We start from the raw sequence: 18,053 nt of genomic DNA, 5'->3' as shown, positions 1-18,053 counted from the left end.
CTACGCAAAAGCACCCGTTTGCCAGGTGGGCAGATGCCTCTGAAGGTTCCCGCAGGCTTGCAGGAACCGAAACTACAAACAAGCAAGCACTGTCTGGGATTCCTTTATTCCTGTGAAACTTCCGAGATGCCACTAAATCTATGTTCAGTTCTTTCTTAGCTTGCAGATTGTCATCACGAGAACGTCCAGTCCTCAAATCACAGCTGTTGGGATGTTCACATCAAGAGAAGCATGCCTGGGAAGACAGGACAAGCTTAAACTTGCCACCGAAGAGAAAGATCATAGTGTCAGAGGTGCCATTTACAGGCTAGCAACCGCAGGGGTCAGTAAGGTTAAAAAAAAGAGAGAGAGAGAGAGAGGGGGGAGAGACAGAAAAATCCTGCACTTAGAAAGAAGGTCAGCCTGCAGGTAGGACTCAGTCCGCCAGCTCTCTGCACTTCCGTGACTGCCCGGTCCTCCCTCCGGTTTTGCAAGCCAGGTACCCTCCCTGTCCTCAATTGTCCCTCAAGAGTTCACAGGGCTTCCCACAACGACGCGCTGGCGGTGGGGACTAGAACACGCCGCCTAGGAGTTTCCTTTCCTCCAGCCTCGCTGGCGGTACCCTAAACCGCGTGTCTCGGGGCGGGGGGGGGGGGAGGGAGGAAGAGGGGGTGGAAATTTCTTCTCGCTCTGGGTCCCCGCCCGCCCGCCCTGCCCGTCCCCTCTCCGGCTGGCTGCTCTGCTCGCTCCGATGCCGACCTCGTCACCCTCACTTCTGCAGGGCGAGGCGGCCGAGGCGGCGGCGAGCTCCGGGCTCCGGACAGAGCCATGGGGCAGGGTGAGTGGGGACGCGGTCACGGCGGCTGGGGGACTGCCACCTTCCGCCGTGTGCTCGCTCAGGGCGCCCGAGCTAGCCGTGCGGAGGAGGAGGGGGTGCTCGGGGCCAGCTGCGCGCCGACTGGACGGGCCGGGTCCCCTGGAGTGGGGGCGCTGTGGTCCGCAGCTCCTCGGGGGAAAGTTTGCACGGGATTCAGTTCGTGCGCAGCCTGCCGCCAGAGTCCAAGTTCTGCGGGCGTGGCGACCGTCCCGCGCCCAGCCCGCTCCTCCTCCTTCGCAGTCCGAGCCGCCGCGCGCCGCCCCTTCGCCGCCAACTGGCTGCGGGTTGCAGCCGGGGCGGGGACCTGTGGCCTTCGTCGCGGCGGACGCCCCCGGGCGGGGACCGGCCCGCAGGTGGCAGCGCCCCGGGGAGGCGGGTCCGCCCCCGGGCTGCTGTGGGTCGAGGCGGGCTCTCGGCCGGCTCGTTCCCGCCCTGACCCTCCGGCCTCTCCCACCCCAGCAGTGACGCGCCGCCTCCAAGCCCGAGCCCGCGCAGCGACCAGCAGCGCAATGGACCGCAGCGCTCCGGATCCCGGACCCCGCAGCGCGCCCCGCACCTCCGTCCCGCAGCCCTCGGGCTCCTTAGGGTAAGTAGGGGAACCACCCCCCGGGCCGCTGAGGCCTCCTACGTGCGCTTCATTAGCCCTGCGGCGCGCTCCCCGCGGGTCGCCTGGCTTTCCGGACCGAGCCACACGCGGCGGGAGACTTGCGTCCTCCCGGGTGTCACCGGGGTGGGGGGGTTCGGTGGTTTGGGCAGGCTTTCCGATCCGGGTTGCTAAAGGCCAGGCGGATGCCAGGCGTTGGGTGAGGAGTCCCGGAGCAAAAGTGGTAACAAAGGGCTCCTTGTTGAAGCTCTGGAGCGGGGGACGACACCTGTAAGTGCGCTCCGGGAAAGGAAGGAAAAGTTTCACTGGCCAAGCGCTCAGGCCCAGGCGTACCAGTCCTGTCAAGGTGACTGCAAGGAAGGGGCTTTCTGAAAGCCCACGGAGGGCGCTGCAAGGTGTGCCAGCTGTCAGCCCGGCTTGACAGTTCCGGGAGCAGGCGGGGTGCTTGCCTCTCACTGGGGGTGTGTGTATGCTTCTGGCCAATTGGTGATGCCAAAACCCAGCGCAAAGTCGCATTGGCAAACAGCTATACTTTTTTTTTGTCGTCACGTGTCTGAGGAGCGATTGGAAGGGAAGGGGATGTCACATGGTGAGTTAATATTAAATGAAGCATGCCTTCCTGCCAAATATGCTAAAAATCACTGTTAAACGTTTGGGTAAACAGTAGTGAGAACAGGTAGTCCTGCAAGAGCTTGAGGAGAACTTGAGAGTAACCTTTGTCGTGGTAAACGGTCAAGCTACACAACCCTGTCCTAGTTGAAGATGTCCTGTCATACACCTTCGTCCCCATAAGGCACCCCTAATCTCATTTTTCTTTGTTAATCAGAACGTAGAAATGCCCTAAACAGTGTGAACATCCCAGAAACAGGAACGTTAAGGAACAGTCGACTGTAGGCAATGGATGAGAGTTGCTCAGTTTTTTTTTTTTTCTGGTTTAAGAGGGAAGAAGTCATTTTTCCCTGGAACATGACAGGCGTTTCCTTAGGAGCAAGTCACAGCATGTTTATTCATCAGAGGCCATTCGAGCATTGGCTGTTGCCTAGAGGAAACATGGAAGAATCTCAAGGCAACATGACTAATCTAACATATTTAGTGTATTGCTTACGTAGAGGAAACATGCAGTGTATGAATTCGTTCTTTTTCTCTCTTCATTTCGATCTTCTCCATGCAAATAACCCTTTTGCTATACATCTCCCCCCCATTTATTTATTTATTGGCTTGGTAAGGTATGTCCTTCCACATATTCTTTCAGTGGGTTGGTAGGATGAGCATAAAATAAGGCCTGGAAATAGAGCTACAGATTTATCTAAGTTAATGATGGATCAGTTTTCACAAGACTGAATTAGACTCTCACAAAATAACAGGGAATTGCATTGGTGCCTTTGGTAGTAGATTATTCTGTAAACATACCCATTTACACACAAAAAAGACTTACAGATGCTCAGGCGTCACGATATTGTTTTAAATAAAATGGGGGTGAGTTCAGATATAGCTCTGTGATGAAGAAATTAAAAAAGCTTTCTTGTTACAAGCCTAGATAGAATAGCCCAGGTTATATACACTTGGGAACTTGAAGGCTAAGCTAATGAGTTCTTTAAGAGTATGCATATAATTTCCCAGTGAAACATTTTGCTATTCCTAAAATTTTTAATTAATTTATTTGAGTCAGAAACTCCTTTAGCCCAAGCTGGTCTGGAGCTTCATTTTAGTTGAGGGTGACCTCTGGCCTCTGCCTCCCAAGTACTGAGTTAACAGGTATACACCAGCATACCTCACAGAAGAAAATATTTTACAGAACCTTGCCTGTGCCTTCCAAACTTAAAGTGCACCACACAGGAACTACAATAACACCTAGCAGTATCTTTTGAAAACTGAATTTCTAGCGGCAAGCCTTCTCCCACTAGTCTGGTGGCACATAATTCCCAGTGCTCCTTATATTTGTTGGGTATTCAGGATTAACTTTTGCTTTTTTCTGGAAAAAATATAGACCTTTAAAAAGGTTTAAATTATGGAAAAATGAGAGTGTTTAGGAGGTGGCAGGGTGTAATTTTAATATGATATAATTGTTGGTTTGAAGGTAGGTTCTTTACTATAGAACTAATTATATCATGACTCAATAGCCTAATAGCTGGTGAGGGAGGCCTACTTTAGTTCTTATCCATGGGTATTGTTGTTCAAAAGAGGTCCTCTGTTGTCTGTAATTTTCCAAGGTGTATGCTGTTGCAACAGGTTATTTGAAAGACAAATCAACGCAGCTGCGTATTTTACAGAGCGGACCGGAGGAAAGCCTCTGCTCAAGTTCCTGAGCCAATTAGCAAAAGCTGAGGTTTGAGGGGACTGTTCATTTTGTTCACTGTTTTGAATAGTCTCCTGACCGTGGTAAGATTAAAAAAAATCTACATTTTAACAAACTAGTGGTGTTGAATTATTAACTGAGAGCTATAGTTTAGATGCTTTTTCCCCCACCACAGAGGTTCCTAGGTTGGAAACGAGGCCCACTGTATAACGGAGGTGCCTTTAAGAAGTGATGAGGTCATTAGGGAAGATGAATGGGAGTGGTTGGCTGTCTGTAGTAGAGAATAAGCCTGGCTTTCTCCCCTTGCCTCTTGCTGCGTGTCTTAGGGTCTTCTGTTGTGACGTCTGTACTGTGTGATACAGCTAGCAAGCCCTCACCTGATGAGCAGATAGGGCTGCCTGCCCTCAGGCTTCATTCAGCCTCTACAGCTGGAGCTAAACACACCTCTTCATGAAGCACCTAGACACAGGTGTTAATTTTATTGTAACGTAAGACTGACTTGCAGTTCAGTCCTTACAGTAAAATTGATCTCCCTCTTCCCAACTCACCTTGTTTTTATTATATATTGGCACACTCGGGGAATAACATTATTTCAGGAAAGCATATTGTTCTGTGGCCTCTTCGCTCCTATGTTTTCTTTGAAACATTCCATATCTAAATCAAAATTGTGATAGCTGAAGTTTTTTTTTTTTCCTCCAGTGTTTTCATAAATTTAGCATAGCACGGTGAAACTTCAAGGAGAGACGGGACCATCTGCATAGAAGTTGCGGCTGCCTTGAGGCTGCCAGCTGAAATGAAAAACCTCTAGCCCTCAAGGGGTCTTTGCTCTATGGACCACACCCAGTATTTCCCCTTGGCTTCTTGCTCACCTCCTCAGTCCCTCATCATCTTCTGAGTTCTCCTTCTTAGTATTGTGTATAAGTATCCACTCCACTGGCCATTTGTTCCATGTCTATGTACGCTTGGCTTTTTGACTTTGAAAAATGCGGCTGAGTGTAGATTTCAAAGCCACTGAGTTTCAACAGCTTTGATGTTATTTTGAGATTAACTGTTTATTTTTCCCATGAGTTTGTTTGTTTGTAGATGAGCCCTACAAAGTGGAGGCTGCCAGTGAACTCTAGTAAAGCTGCCTGTTTATATGTACTATGAAGCTAGATTAAAGTTTGCATGTTATTTACATGTTTTACACACACACACACACACACACACATACACACACACACACAGCTTTTAAAACAAAATTGCAAAAAGCAATTGATTTGAACTGGGTTCTCCAATAGACCAGTCCATCTAATACAGAATGTAATCAAAGTAATTGAGCCTTGTAGTTAACTAATGGTTTAAACTGTAAACAACTAGTTAGGCTTTAACTAGCTGCCTGCTGACTGGCCACTGGAGTTGTTACATACTATAAGTGGTATGCAGTCATCTGGGTAGAGAATGCTTTCAGAACCTGCTCTGATTGTAGGAGCTGTCCAGTTCTCAAATCTCTGCTCAAATTACAGTATTTTGAATTCATCTCAATAATTTTCCATCTGAATATTCATAGGTATCATGTAGTATGTATACATAAATATGTTTGTTGTCTGAATCCTATCAGCTGTTTATGTCTGTTATAAAGGTTTTCACATAGATGAAAGTTAACTGGCTTAATATGTATTGTGACATATGAAAATTATCACTTATTAGTTTCCTTGGTTGGCAATGTTATGTTGGTTGGTGTGTCTTAAGAGAAGAGTACTATTGAGGCACTGGTTGAAGAGTTGAAAGCTTTTAGAGGTGAGAGCAGTAACCAAACATGATTTTCCTTTCTACTGTGGCTATCTATATTCATTGTTAGTAGTTAAAGTTTCTTGTGGTCAGTAATGAGCCCAAAATATTACATAGAACATTCCAGAAAGAGACAGTTTGTAAATGTTAATTCACATTTTTTTTCTGAGTACCTTGATGATATATTATGCTGTCTGGATTTACTCCAATTATCCAACCCAACAGATGACTGTTCATCCATGCTCTTGTCTGCTGCCTACCATTGATCACTTGGTAGCCATCTTGGACATGATATCCAAGTCATCTGTTGGGTTGGATAATTGGAGTAAATCCAGATGGTATAATATGTCATCAAGGTACTCAGAACAGCCAGCTCAAAGCACAGTTATGCTTTGGTGTCAAGAAACCATTATTTGCTGGGTGTCTTATGCTTGTTATCCCAGGACTTGGGATGTTGAGACAGGACGACAGTCATGAGTTCCAGTTAGCCATGCTGTGCTACACAGTAAGACCTGGTTCATCATCATCATCATCATCATCATCATCATCATACAAAAAGAAATCCTCATTGTATTTAATGGTCCCAACATTCTAAGATTTATGATTCTGAAAATGAAGATGTGCCACAAATAAATTCAGTGCTTTCTTGAGTTGAAAGTACAAGATGATTGGAAAGAGACACGTTCACCTAGCATAACCTTTATTATAGTAATGTTTTGTTTTCTAGTTGTTGTTGGGGAAGTCCTGTGTATTTGTCAATAAAGCACTGTTGGCCAATAGCGAACCAAGATAGGTGGGACTAGGAGTCCAGAAGGACTCTGGGAAGGAGAAACAGGAAAGTCAAGATGTAACACCATGGGGTAGGAAGCCTGGAAACTTCTCCGGTAAGAGACATACTTAGATTAACAATTATGGGGTACTTACTTAAGTCAGAGCTAGCCAGTAAGAAACAAGCAAGGCCAACAGCTTCATAATTAATATAGCCTCCTGTGTGTTTTTTGGGACTGATGCGGCTCTAGAACCAGGCTGGCGGGAAGGCTTCTCTCAAGGAAAAGGCTTCCCTTTACAAGTTGTTATTACTAGTGTCTCACTGTTCCTAGCTTATAAATTAAACTGTCTGAGGTAAGGGTGTGCGTAGGGAAACATAGTATGGCTAATGGTTTAGAACCAGCCATGGTTTCGGGCATCCTTGGGAGCCTTGGAACATGAGCCCCACAAAGAAGAGCCTGCTTATTCTCTTGGAGTCAAGTTTTCCAAGCTTTGGGTCGTAGTGCCCAGTACTGTTGCAGTAATCACTGAGAAAAGCAACGTGATTGCTGACCTCAGTCCGAGACTTTATCTTTGGAATCATGTGCTTATGGTGGCGTTCTTTACTTGCCCAGATAAGCCTTTTTTTCTTTTCTTTTTTTTTTTTTTTTTGACTTTCCAAAATGTAAATGTCAGAGTCTTAGTTGACCTTGCTGTGAAGGATCTTAATGTTTTGATTCTGAAAAAAAAATCTGGAATGTTGACAGGAGATTAACAAACTCACTTTTAACTTTCACTGCTTGGGAGCAAAGGAGTTAATTGGAGGGCCAGGGAGAATTAAGGAATACCTTAACTGACTGCTTTCTTCTGCCTCTGTCTGGATGCATTATTGGTTCTAAAGTTTGATTACTGGATATTTAGTGTAGGTTTCAACATAAGAATCACCCAGGTAACTTTAAAACCAATGCACATACTTCCTCACACATCTACCTGTTCTGGTTTGACTGGCTCAGTCTGAGCCAAGGGCTTGGTTTGATTGGTTTGGTCTGGGCCCAAGGACATGGTTAGGTTTACAGAGCAACCAGGTTTGAGAGTGATTGATTAACATCAACAGCTGACTTTGGGATGGAGGCACTGCTAGTTTCTAAAGAACTAAGCTTGATTTTTGACTCTGTTCACATTCTGCATAGTATGTTTTGTTTTCTAAATAGTTACTGTTTTCTTTCTTTCTTTCTTTTTTTTTTTTTGAGACAGGTTTTCTCGGTGTAGCTTTGGCTGTCTTGCAGCTAACTCTGTAGACCAGGCTGGACTTGAACTCACAGAGATCCACCTGCCTCTGCCTCCCTGGGATTAAGGGCGTGTACCACCACCGCCTGCCTTTTCTTTTTGAGAAAGTTTGTTAACCCCATCTTTTACTTGCTGAGCTAACATATCCGTGATCACAGAGCTGCAGTGGGTACAAGGGTATTGGAGCCAAGATCTGCTTCCAAACCCATGTCTTTCAACAACGGGCTTTGCCTAACACATTGAGTTTGCAGCTGTGTCATGAATTACATTTGCTGTTATGGTTTATGCTTAGTGGCTCAAAGTGGTTTTTATTTCAAGTGGTCTGAAAAGTTCATTATCGCCTTTCTTTTCAAAGCAATGTCTGTATTTTATGAGTTTAAAAAAATGCAGCACGTTCCAATGATTATAAAAGTGTGTAACATTGAAAAGGAGATTAAATACTTGGGCTGTGTGTTGAAACCTATGGTAAATTATTTGTGGTAAATTATGTTTTCAAACTCACAGTAAAACTTCTACTCCTACTAAATGTCAATGCTTTGTTGCATGACAGTGTTTATTTTTGTCATATTGTGGCTGTGAAGTTTACTTACAGCAAAATTTCAAAAGTACGAGAGCTTACCAAATGAGAAACAAGAAATTGTTTAGTAAAACAATGCTCAGTTTCTCCTTCAAAATCTGAATTTCCTCTGAATGAGGTAACAGGAAACAGTAACAATTTTGTAGGATGTAGCAGTGCCAACCAACCATCTATTTACCCCACCCCACCCCTGTGCCCTGAAGGCAGGGTTTCTCTGTGTAACAGCTGTGGCAGTCCTGGAACTCACTCTGTAGACCAGGCTGGTCTTGAACTCAGAGATTGGCCTGTCTCTGCCTCCCAAGTGCTGGGATTATAGGTGTATGCCACCACCTTCCGGCTTTTTATTAAGACTTATTTTCATTTAATTTTTCAATTCATCTTTAGTTCTTACTTTTATATAAAATGATTTGGGGGGGGGCACTGGGAAATTGGCTCCTGACTGTAAGTGCTTCGCTGAAGAAATTATCTGTAGGAAAAAAAGAAACATGATATTAGATACAATCAGTACGTTGGTGCCAACTTAAATGTTCTGTTTATTCTTAGAATTTAAGATACCATGCCTTGGGTTTGCAGACTGTGGCCTGACAAATTGTGACTCTCCCTGTGCTTTTCTCTCTTCTTTTATTTTTTAAAATCAGAGCAAATAGTAACCACAATGTAAAATTTAGTGCCTTAAACATTTGGAAGTGTATATCAGGTTATATTAAGCATATACATGTTTCTGTGTAGCCATTACCCCCCCCCCATCTCCTTATCCATTGTTCTGTTAAAACTGAAAGTTTAGCCGGGCGGTGGTGGCGCACACCTTTAATCCCAGCACTCGGGAGGCAGAGGCAGGCGGATCTCTGTGAGTTTGAGGCCAGGCTGGACCGACAGCCTCCAAAACAATACAGATCTGTCTCAAAAAACCAAACCAAACCAAAACAAAAACAAAACAAAACAAAAACTGAAAGTTTATTTTCATTAACCCATGGTGGTCGGCTTCCCCCCTTTTTGAGGCACCCAGCAACCATTTCTACTTTTTACCTGTGCTTTTTTGACCTTTCTGACCATCTCTTATAAGTTGGAGCTATTGGTCTTTTGTGACCTGTTTATTCCACATGGCTTCAGTGTTTACATGCTGCATCATGTAGGAACACCTTATCCCTTTGTGTCAGTTAATAGTGTGGTTGTATGTAAGGAGATGATCACCCATCTGTGGGTTCTTGGTTTCTTCCATATTTTAGTTATTGTGAGTAGTGATGCTATAAATATGAGTGTACAAATAGCACTTAGAGACCCAGCCTTCAGCCCTTAAATATGTAGTGAGGAGTGTATTGATGTCTCATACAACCTGCCGGCTAGCCCTCCCTTCCTCCCTCCCTCCCTCCCTCCCTCCCTCAAGATAGGGCCTCATTATGTAGTACAGATCGACCTGGAACTCAAGATTTGCTTCAACTTCCTGATATAGGTGTGTTGCTAACATGGATGTCGTTTTTAAGTGTCTTTTAATTGTTTGAAGACAGGGTCTTGCTCTGTAGCTCTGACTTCTTGAAACTTGCTATGCAGTCAAAGCTGTCGCTTGCCTCCAGAATACTGGGTTTTCAAGCATGTGTTGCCATGTCTAGCTCTTGTTAAATTTTTGAGAAATTTTCATAGTGTTTTTCTACAATATTTATATAATTTTACATTCCCATTGATGGTAGATAAAGCTTCTCATTTCTTCATTGTCTCAACAACTATACTTTTCTGGTCACTCCTCATGCCAGTTAGCCATCCTAGTGATATGACAGTGTGTCTCATTCTGGGTTTGCTTTATATCTCCTTAATGGTTAGTGACATCATGTAGTTTCCAGTTATGTATCTTTTTTTTTTTTTGCCACTTCTCTTATCTTCTTGGGAGAATTAATCTGTTCAAGTACTTAGAATGTTTTTGAAAAAAGAAATCTTTTTTTTGGGCTCAGGTATTCTTTGGATATTAATTTCTTGTTCTCTGCCAGTGTTTTGGAGCAGCTGAAATTAGCTGGCACCAATGCATTTGCATACTGTGTTCACATACAGTTGAGTAGACCAGATTATGATCTTGTAGCCAGCAGAGCTAAAAACATTTACACATTCCGAAGCTCCTTGGAAAAGTTGGTTGACCCCCAGCTTAACCTATGAAGTGAAAACACGGAAGTACTGGTGTTTTGTTCTTTAAAAAAGTATTTACTTTTAAATATCGAACACAAATGTCAGTTGGCTCTAAATGATTTATACATTCATAAAATAAAGTATACGTTTGAGCTTTTGCGGAATAGTAAATTGGCTTTTCTTTTTTTCAGTTGAAGACTAGGCTTGGCCCTTGGCAAATGGATTTGAGTTTTAACCTTTAGAGGATATTGGGTTAATACCCATTATCTTCTATTGGCTGAACTTTTAGACTCGTACTAGAGGAACCTTCACAAGCAGTGACAGATGCAGTACAGTTTTCACTATCTAGTATTTTTTAAAGTTTATTTTGCATTTGTGTGTGTGTGTGTGTGTGTGTGTACGTGTGTGCATTGAGTCAAAGGTTCTCCCCTGCCACTGTGTGTGTTCCAGGGATCAAACTCACAGTGTTGGCCTTGGTGGCTACCACCTTTTCAGCTGAGCCATCTCTGCAGCCCCTATCTAGCATTATGACTCTGTACTTATTTTAGGAGTTAAATCAAACTGTCTTTGTAATTTCCAGCATCTTTATATTGTTGTAAAATATAGTTCTTAGCCTTGGGTCTTTTAGCGTTCCAACTTTAGTATGATAGCTATGAGACTGGTTTTTTTTTATGACACTGCTTTGCTAATTTTTTTCTCCATCTGTTATAATAAAAACAAACTAAAAGTATGGGAGAATGAAGTTTCCCAGGACTATTTATAAAGGGCCAAGGGGCTCCAGTTTTGCATAGAAGCTCCCTATCTGAGGAATGCCTGCTTTGGGAAATGTGAGGAGTGAGCAGGGGTTGCAGGGTTTTCACAGACTGAATTCACAGTGGTGCCCATCAATTTAAACATTTAGGGGTGGATTCAAACATCTGGAAACTGGAAGTGAATTTTGAAGTATTTTTGAGAGTGCATTAAGGGGGTCTCAGTTTTTGAGACGGTAAAGAATGTAAAGGCAGTTAGATGAACATGTAGCACTGAGTGGATTTTAGGTAGCTAATACCTCTTTACAAGGACCAAAGTCACCATGGCTTCCAAACACTAATTTGTGTCTGACTCTTTGGTGGTGTTTTGATTACTTCCTTGTCTTTACTTGTTAATATGCTTCCCCAGGGAGCAAGCTCATAGGCGTGTTGTAGGAATTTGATAGGGGAAATGGTACTGCACTACAGATTTGGGTCAGTTTTCAGCTTTGTGTATGTATAGAAAAAACGTGGAGCCCCAAGAAGACTTTCAAGTGTGCGGCCACAGGTTGTGAGAATGAAGACCCTGCCTATGACCTGAGTCCCTCTTTTGAATTTCCTATATTTTACCCTTGTTCTGAATTGGCTTATCAGAACAAGGGTTGATAAATTGGAGCATAAAACTGCATTTTTCCCCCAACGTTTGGGATAAAATGATGTGCTTATCTTTTTGTAATTTCTCCAGACTTGAAGAAATTATGCCATTTGGAAATATTTAAAAGAGTGACTGTTTTGAAAGAATTTCCTATTTGACAAAGTTTAATTTTTGGAAAAATGATTCAAGTGCTTTAAGAGGCAAGATTTTGAAAAATTATTGAACATGAACCTGAGTTATAATGGCTTGGGTTCACAATATGGTTGTGTATAGTGACTTTGATTTTGTGTGTAGGTTGACTTTTCAATGCAAAAATTACTATGGCATGTTGTTACAGTGTTGGGACCATTATGGAAAAACTCTTCTCAGTGTGGTCAGTACTGTTTAGATTTCTTCTTGCTGTTGCTGTGATAAAATACTCTTCCCTTAAGGGAGAAAGGGCTTATCCTGCTCGGGGTTCATAGGTGCAGCCATTCATGGTAGGCAAACTCAGACCAAAGGAGCTGGCATTTGTCGCTGGATAGCAGAGAGTGGCAGATGCATGCCCAGCTCACATTCTCTTTTTTATGCCATGTAGGATGTTAGTCTGTGGAATGGCACCACCCTCCTGGTGCACCTCAGTTAATGAAGATACCCAGAGGCTCCTCTTCCAGGTGTCTCTCCTGTTTATCAAGCTGACAATTGAGATTAACCACCACAAACACCAAGTAATTGGCTGCCTTTTGGTGTATTTGCTAACACCACACAATTTCTATTTATGGCCTAATGCTGAAGCTCCTTATTGTGAAGCAAGGTCTATTTCTAAGGAAGTAGTTAAGATCCTCAACCCTAGGTGAGGAATTTATGGCTAGTCCTGGAGGATTTCCGTTTGTCTACTCTGTCTTCATGCACACAAATGCATGCTATTATTTCTGCAGAAACAGAAGTCTGGAAGTAGTAGATGAGCCCAAGGGGAGCCATGGTTGCCAGAACCAGCGTTTTAACAGCTGTTGCAATTGTGTGTCAGTTCAAATAGTCTAGAAAAACAGGAAATTGAGCTGCTAATGGGAAAATGACCAGGACCCTTCCATTCTGGGCTCACTGGATATGCTAGGCTTCCTAGGCCAATCAGATCATCAGTAGTCAGGATACTATGAGAGCCATTGTGTTTACTTTCTTTCTCACTTGTGAAAAAGGATGAGATTAGAGCAGAGGGGAGTGGAGTGTCCGAGAAGCAGCCTGGTGTTCCTGCCTTGTCATATTATGTCCAATTGCCACTTGGCTGTATCATTGCCTTAAAAGAAGAGAGGCAACCGTAGAATCTCTTAGGGAAGAGGTTGCTATCTGAAAGGATGACATCGGTGTTTTCTGTCCTTTGGCCATTCTTTTTTTTTGTCTGCTGTCCGTGACTCAGTGGATGGCTGCAAAATTTTTGGGCAAAGCCTGGCTATGGAGAGGAGTGCCTTTGTCCTAGCTCTTGCTCCTGTGTACCATCCTACATCCTAAGATGTTTCATTCTGCATCCCCAGAGAGCAGTTAGATACTCTGATTTTTTTGCTGTGCTTCAAGAGAGTAATGCTGAAAGTGTTAGAAAAGAATGTCTATAGGTGAAAGAGGTAAGGTAACATGTTGATTTTTGTGGTCATATGCTACCAGTCTTTATCTCTGTGTAAATGTTTGCATGCGGTGTATAAATGCATGCTTGTGTGTATGCACGTATGCATGCAGGTACATGTGCACATGTGGAAGCCAGAGATTGACGATGGATGTATTGATCTATTGCACCCTACCTTGGTTCTCTGCACTAAGGATTTCTTCCCCAATCCCAGAGCTCACCAGTTGGCTAGAGTGCTGACCATGGAGCTCTAGAGATCTGGCTGTCTCTGGTCCCAGCACCAGGGTTACAGATGTCTGTCGTACCCGTCATGTCCAGTTTGCCATGTGGTGTTGGAGATCTGAACTCAGCTCTTCATGTTTGTGTGGTAAGCCCTTTACTGACCCATCCATCTCCTCAGCCCCCATGCTTTTTTGTTTTCTGTCTCTTTTGTAGGTTAACTTTTATCGTGACAGTGTATTCCCTATGGACAGTTTTTCCATCTAGGAAAGTGTGAACCGTGTCATCACTTCAATTGGAAACATTGAACACAAGTGATCTGAAAGAGGAAATATGCTCACTTTCCCCTTGATATCCTATTTAGGACAGATTTTCTCTTTCAAATGTATTTCCACCTCTAGTCCATTCCTTTACCATATTTTCTTTTGGAAATGCAGTGTGCAAAAGGGATTCTTGCCTTGCAAATATGATGCTGTGTGTTTGTTCAACTGTGTAAGGATGATCACATACAGGACGCTAAGAACATGCAGCCCTGAGATTTGTGAAGACTGAGAAGGCATTTCCAGTGTTTAAGACAAGTGGTTTTGAATTTATTTAGGGATGTTTCTAGGATTTTTTGAATCAAATTCATGATTTCAGGGACATATTTGAAATGATTCATTTTGGGATTTGCAGTTTTAGAGATGGAGAAGACTCTGCAAGCTTGAATTGGTGATGCTGAAAGTTATTGGGAACAATTGAATATTAGTATGAGTCTTTGATAACTGGAATCCATTCTCTCTCTCTCTCTCTTTTTTTTTGTATGTTCCCCTGCCTGTTAAGCACATCGAAAGTTAAAATTGGCCAGCTGTAGCAGCTCATGCCTGTAATCCTAGCAATAAGAAAGGTTGAGGCAGGAGGATTTCTGTTAAGTTCAAAGTGAGCCAGAGCTACATGTGTAGTTTGAGGTGTACCTGTTGTACTGAGTGAGAGCCTGTCTCTAAAATAGAGAAAGACAAAGACAGAGAGGGGAAAAGAGGCCAGTTATCAACAGTGGGGTGTTTGAAAATCAGATTTGGTCATTCATTGTTTCTTTATAATTGCTTTGTAAGCTAAAGTTTTGGAATCCCACAGTGTTTGTTTGGACTGGTTTGGACATAAAGGTGAAGTAAATGGGTGATAGCAATGGTTTGGGCCCCTAGAAAGGAAAAAGGATACCGGAGATTTGTTCTTTGTTTGTTTAACAGACAAGGACCAAGTGGTGAGCATGTCATAGCTTCTGATCTGTCCATTTTCACTGTGTGCTTCAAGAGATTTCCTGTCAAGAAGCAATTTGTAAAAGTTCCAGGGCTTTGCCATTTCACTCTCTTCGTTAAAGGCATCTGAGATGTTTTATGCATTGGCCCAAAGGGCCAAACACTCTGTTGATTTTAGTGTTGTTATTCATCATGCAGTGTGATTTGGGTGGTGGGTGAGGAACTTGTCCCAGTTTAGTCATCACATAGCTGCTGAACCATTGTGGCTCTAGGGCATTTTCAGGGAATGAGGCATAGCCTTGCAGGCTACAGCAGATCTTCTCAGCGACATGTAAGGAGGACAAAGGTAGTGTTGCTTGGGAATCCAGGAGGAGGCCTTTCCTTTGTTTTAGAGACCAAACAGTTTACTGCTGCCAAGGCAAAGCTATTTGGGGTGATATATACATATAAAGCTTAGGATTTTAAGGGTATAAATCATGTTTATTTTCAAAATAAAATAGTTAGTGCTTTGGAATTTGGGATAACAATACTATATGCAATTTGATTTTTAAAATTTGTGTATCATTTGTGTGTATTGGTTTCTTTCCTCTAGCCCTTTGCAACTGGTTAACATTTTCACACTGTATACCTCAAACCAATTTCATGGAGTTTTAATGGGGGGAATTAAATGTCTTTTATTTTACTTAGGTTAGGTGAGTCATGTGTCTTTTGCTAAATACAGATGTCAGGATGATCAGATTTGTACTTGGGATGTAGATTAAAAAAAATAAAAAGGAACAAATAGCCAAGAACATATACTTGGAGAATTGATGAATGAAAGACAACAATTTCTGATGGTTGGAAAACACATGCTTGGACTAATGCTGGCTTCCCTTGTCACAAGCTATTCTGAGGGCTTTGATCTATGCACTGTTGTGAAGCAATCAAGGGATCTCAGATTATTGAGAGTGTTTTATGCATGAGATTGTATATACCCTCTTTAAGAGCAACATATATAACTTTGGGCACACAGCATGGTTCAAACCTGAATGTCTCCCACAGACTCCTGTTTGGGGAACTTGACTCCCTTCTTTTGAAGGTATGCTTTAGGACTGGGCTAGCTGAGGTGTGTGTTACAGGAGCTGACCTTTGAAGGTTGTAACCTGGTGCTACAGCTCTAGCTAGCTCTGTCTCATGATCTTCCAAAATTGGAGCCTCAGTTGCAGGGTCTGGCTGCCCTGAAGTGCCCCTGGCTTCCCCCTCACTTACTTCTGTCAGTATTTTGTCACCATAGGAATAGTTAGTGATATGGGAGTCAGGAGCTCTGATCTGTAGTCAGATTGATAATTGTGTCAGTGAGGGTGACTGTTGTGTGTGTATACAGGACTGTATCATTATCTAGTTCTTGTTTTCCCAATAGGTGGTATATTTAAATGACACGGAATGACACAACAGTAAAAAAAGATCTTTTTAGAGCCTTCATTACTGCCATGTAAACTCCCACCCCCAAGGTGACTGACTAGTATTAAGTGGCTCCTACCTATAATCCCAGCACTTGGGAGGTTGTGGCAGGAGGATTACAGTAAAGTTGGATCAAGATCAGCTTGTGCAATAATGTGGGACTGTCTCAAAAAGCAACAACAACAACAACAAAAAAAACTTTAAACAAGCATAAACAAAACAAATCACAAATCAAAGCACACTTGCAACATCAAAATAAAGCATTTCCGCCCCCCTCTACCCCTTCACTCCCAGGGCCTCATGCATGATTATGCTCAGCTCTAGTTTTACTATTTCTTTGGAATCCTGATAAGATACTGTAATTTTCTCAGATCCACACAACAAACATGATTTAAGTAGTATGCAATGCAGTGGTTAATAGATTCTAGTGCTAGATCACTAACAAAGTTGTCTTTAAAAAATTATTTTTATTTGTGTGTGTGTGTGTGTGTGTGTGTGTGTGTGTGTGTGTGTGTGTGTGTGGTGTTTACATATGAGTTCAGGTGCCTTCAGAGAGCATTGGGTCTCCTGGAGCCAGAGTTACAGGTCGTTTGTGAGTTGCTTGGGTCCTCTGTAATAACCATAGGCACTCTTAACCACTGAGCCATCTCTCCAGCCCTAGTAAAGTTGTCTCTAACAGAAATAATATTTTACAGTGAATCAGATGTAAAATTTCAGTCAGTTAAATAACATGGAGATTTTGTGACCTGGTCATGTAGCCTCTTTGCAGTTAAACAAGAACCTATGCCCCAGGTGAAGGAAGCCATGTGTCTCCTTAGAGTCTGAGCAAATGTGTGTGTGCGTGTTGTTTTCTTCTTTATCCAATAATACTGGTTTGTAGACCTTAGCAATCATTTCTTTTCTTTATCAAAGGCCCTCTTTGTTTTAGCCTCCTTTTATCAGGTGTTTAGGTTTTCTTCTCACAGCACACCCTTCCCTTTGCTACTAAGTGGTCACAAAAAAAAGCTGAGGCCATGTTCATGGCTGCTGCTTTTGTATAAATATCAGGTTTTATTTTCATTTGTACACATACTCAGACCAACAACTATTAGCTTTTAGATAAAGATTACTTGGATTTGTGGGGATTTGAGTCATGAGGTGATGTTGGGGATGGGAGCAGGAGACACTGCATTGTTGAGTTCTGGAGTGAGTACTGTTACTTATATAAGTGCTAACAGCAGGCTGTTGCTAACATGCCACCAAATGTAGTGCTGTAAAATCACTGCTGTAGATTTCTCATCATTCTTAAGATTCTGTCATAGCTTTGTGGTTCTTGTGAAACACACATTCTTTAACAGTGCAGCTGAAAATTCTTAGTGCTGTTGTTTCCACTTTACATTTATGGGGCAAAATTAACAGGACACATAGACAGTGCTGTCGTTATTTAGGTTTAATATTCCTGCTTGAATCAAGACAGAAAAAGAACATTTGGTTTGTAAGTCAAGTTAGGGGTTCTGAGAGTGAAGTAGTAGGCAACTAGTACCTAATCATTCTTTCTAGTGTCAAGGCTGGAAAATCTAAATTGTCAATGGCCTCAGCCTTCTGGTGCAGGACTCCTGTTAGCAGAGGAATTGGCCTGTTGACATAAACAACAATAGATGGAATTGTGAATGGTCTATTTGTTCTAGCTCTAGAAAGAAGAGACAGAATTGGGAGATGTTATGAAGGCAAGAAATTAAATTGTGTCAGGTGTGGTACAGGTGCAGCACTCTGTAATCCAGAACTCTGGAGGTCCCAGCAGGATCTGAAGGTTCAGGCCACTGGATTACATAATGAGATTCTGTCTCAAATCCCAAACCATATAACAAGTTTCATCTCCCCAAATTGCCAAGTAGTTGTCTACATAGCACACCCTTTTTCTCTGATGGTTTTCAGTGTTTTTTTTTTCTCCCTA

At 42.8% G+C, this 18,053-nt stretch overlaps 1 protein-coding gene across 1 annotated transcript in view; it reads left to right on the top strand.

The window, feature by feature from the left end:
• Window positions 1-719: 719 nt before the first annotated feature.
• Cobll1 (cordon-bleu WH2 repeat protein like 1) overlaps window positions 720-18,053 on the top strand; it is a 152,254-nt gene continuing 134,920 nt past the window's right edge. Inside the window, 2 exon segments of the mRNA XM_040745464.1 lie at window positions 720-817; window positions 1,316-1,442. Of these exon segments, the coding sequence (XP_040601398.1) occupies window positions 808-817; window positions 1,316-1,442 (137 nt within the window). The 5' untranslated portion in view covers window positions 720-807.

This window comes from Mesocricetus auratus, unplaced genomic scaffold (genome assembly GCF_017639785.1).
Source record: "Mesocricetus auratus isolate SY011 unplaced genomic scaffold, BCM_Maur_2.0 Super-Scaffold_100004, whole genome shotgun sequence".
NCBI lineage: Eukaryota > Metazoa > Chordata > Mammalia > Rodentia > Cricetidae > Mesocricetus > Mesocricetus auratus.
This window is presented reverse-complemented; position numbering and strand designations above follow the sequence as displayed.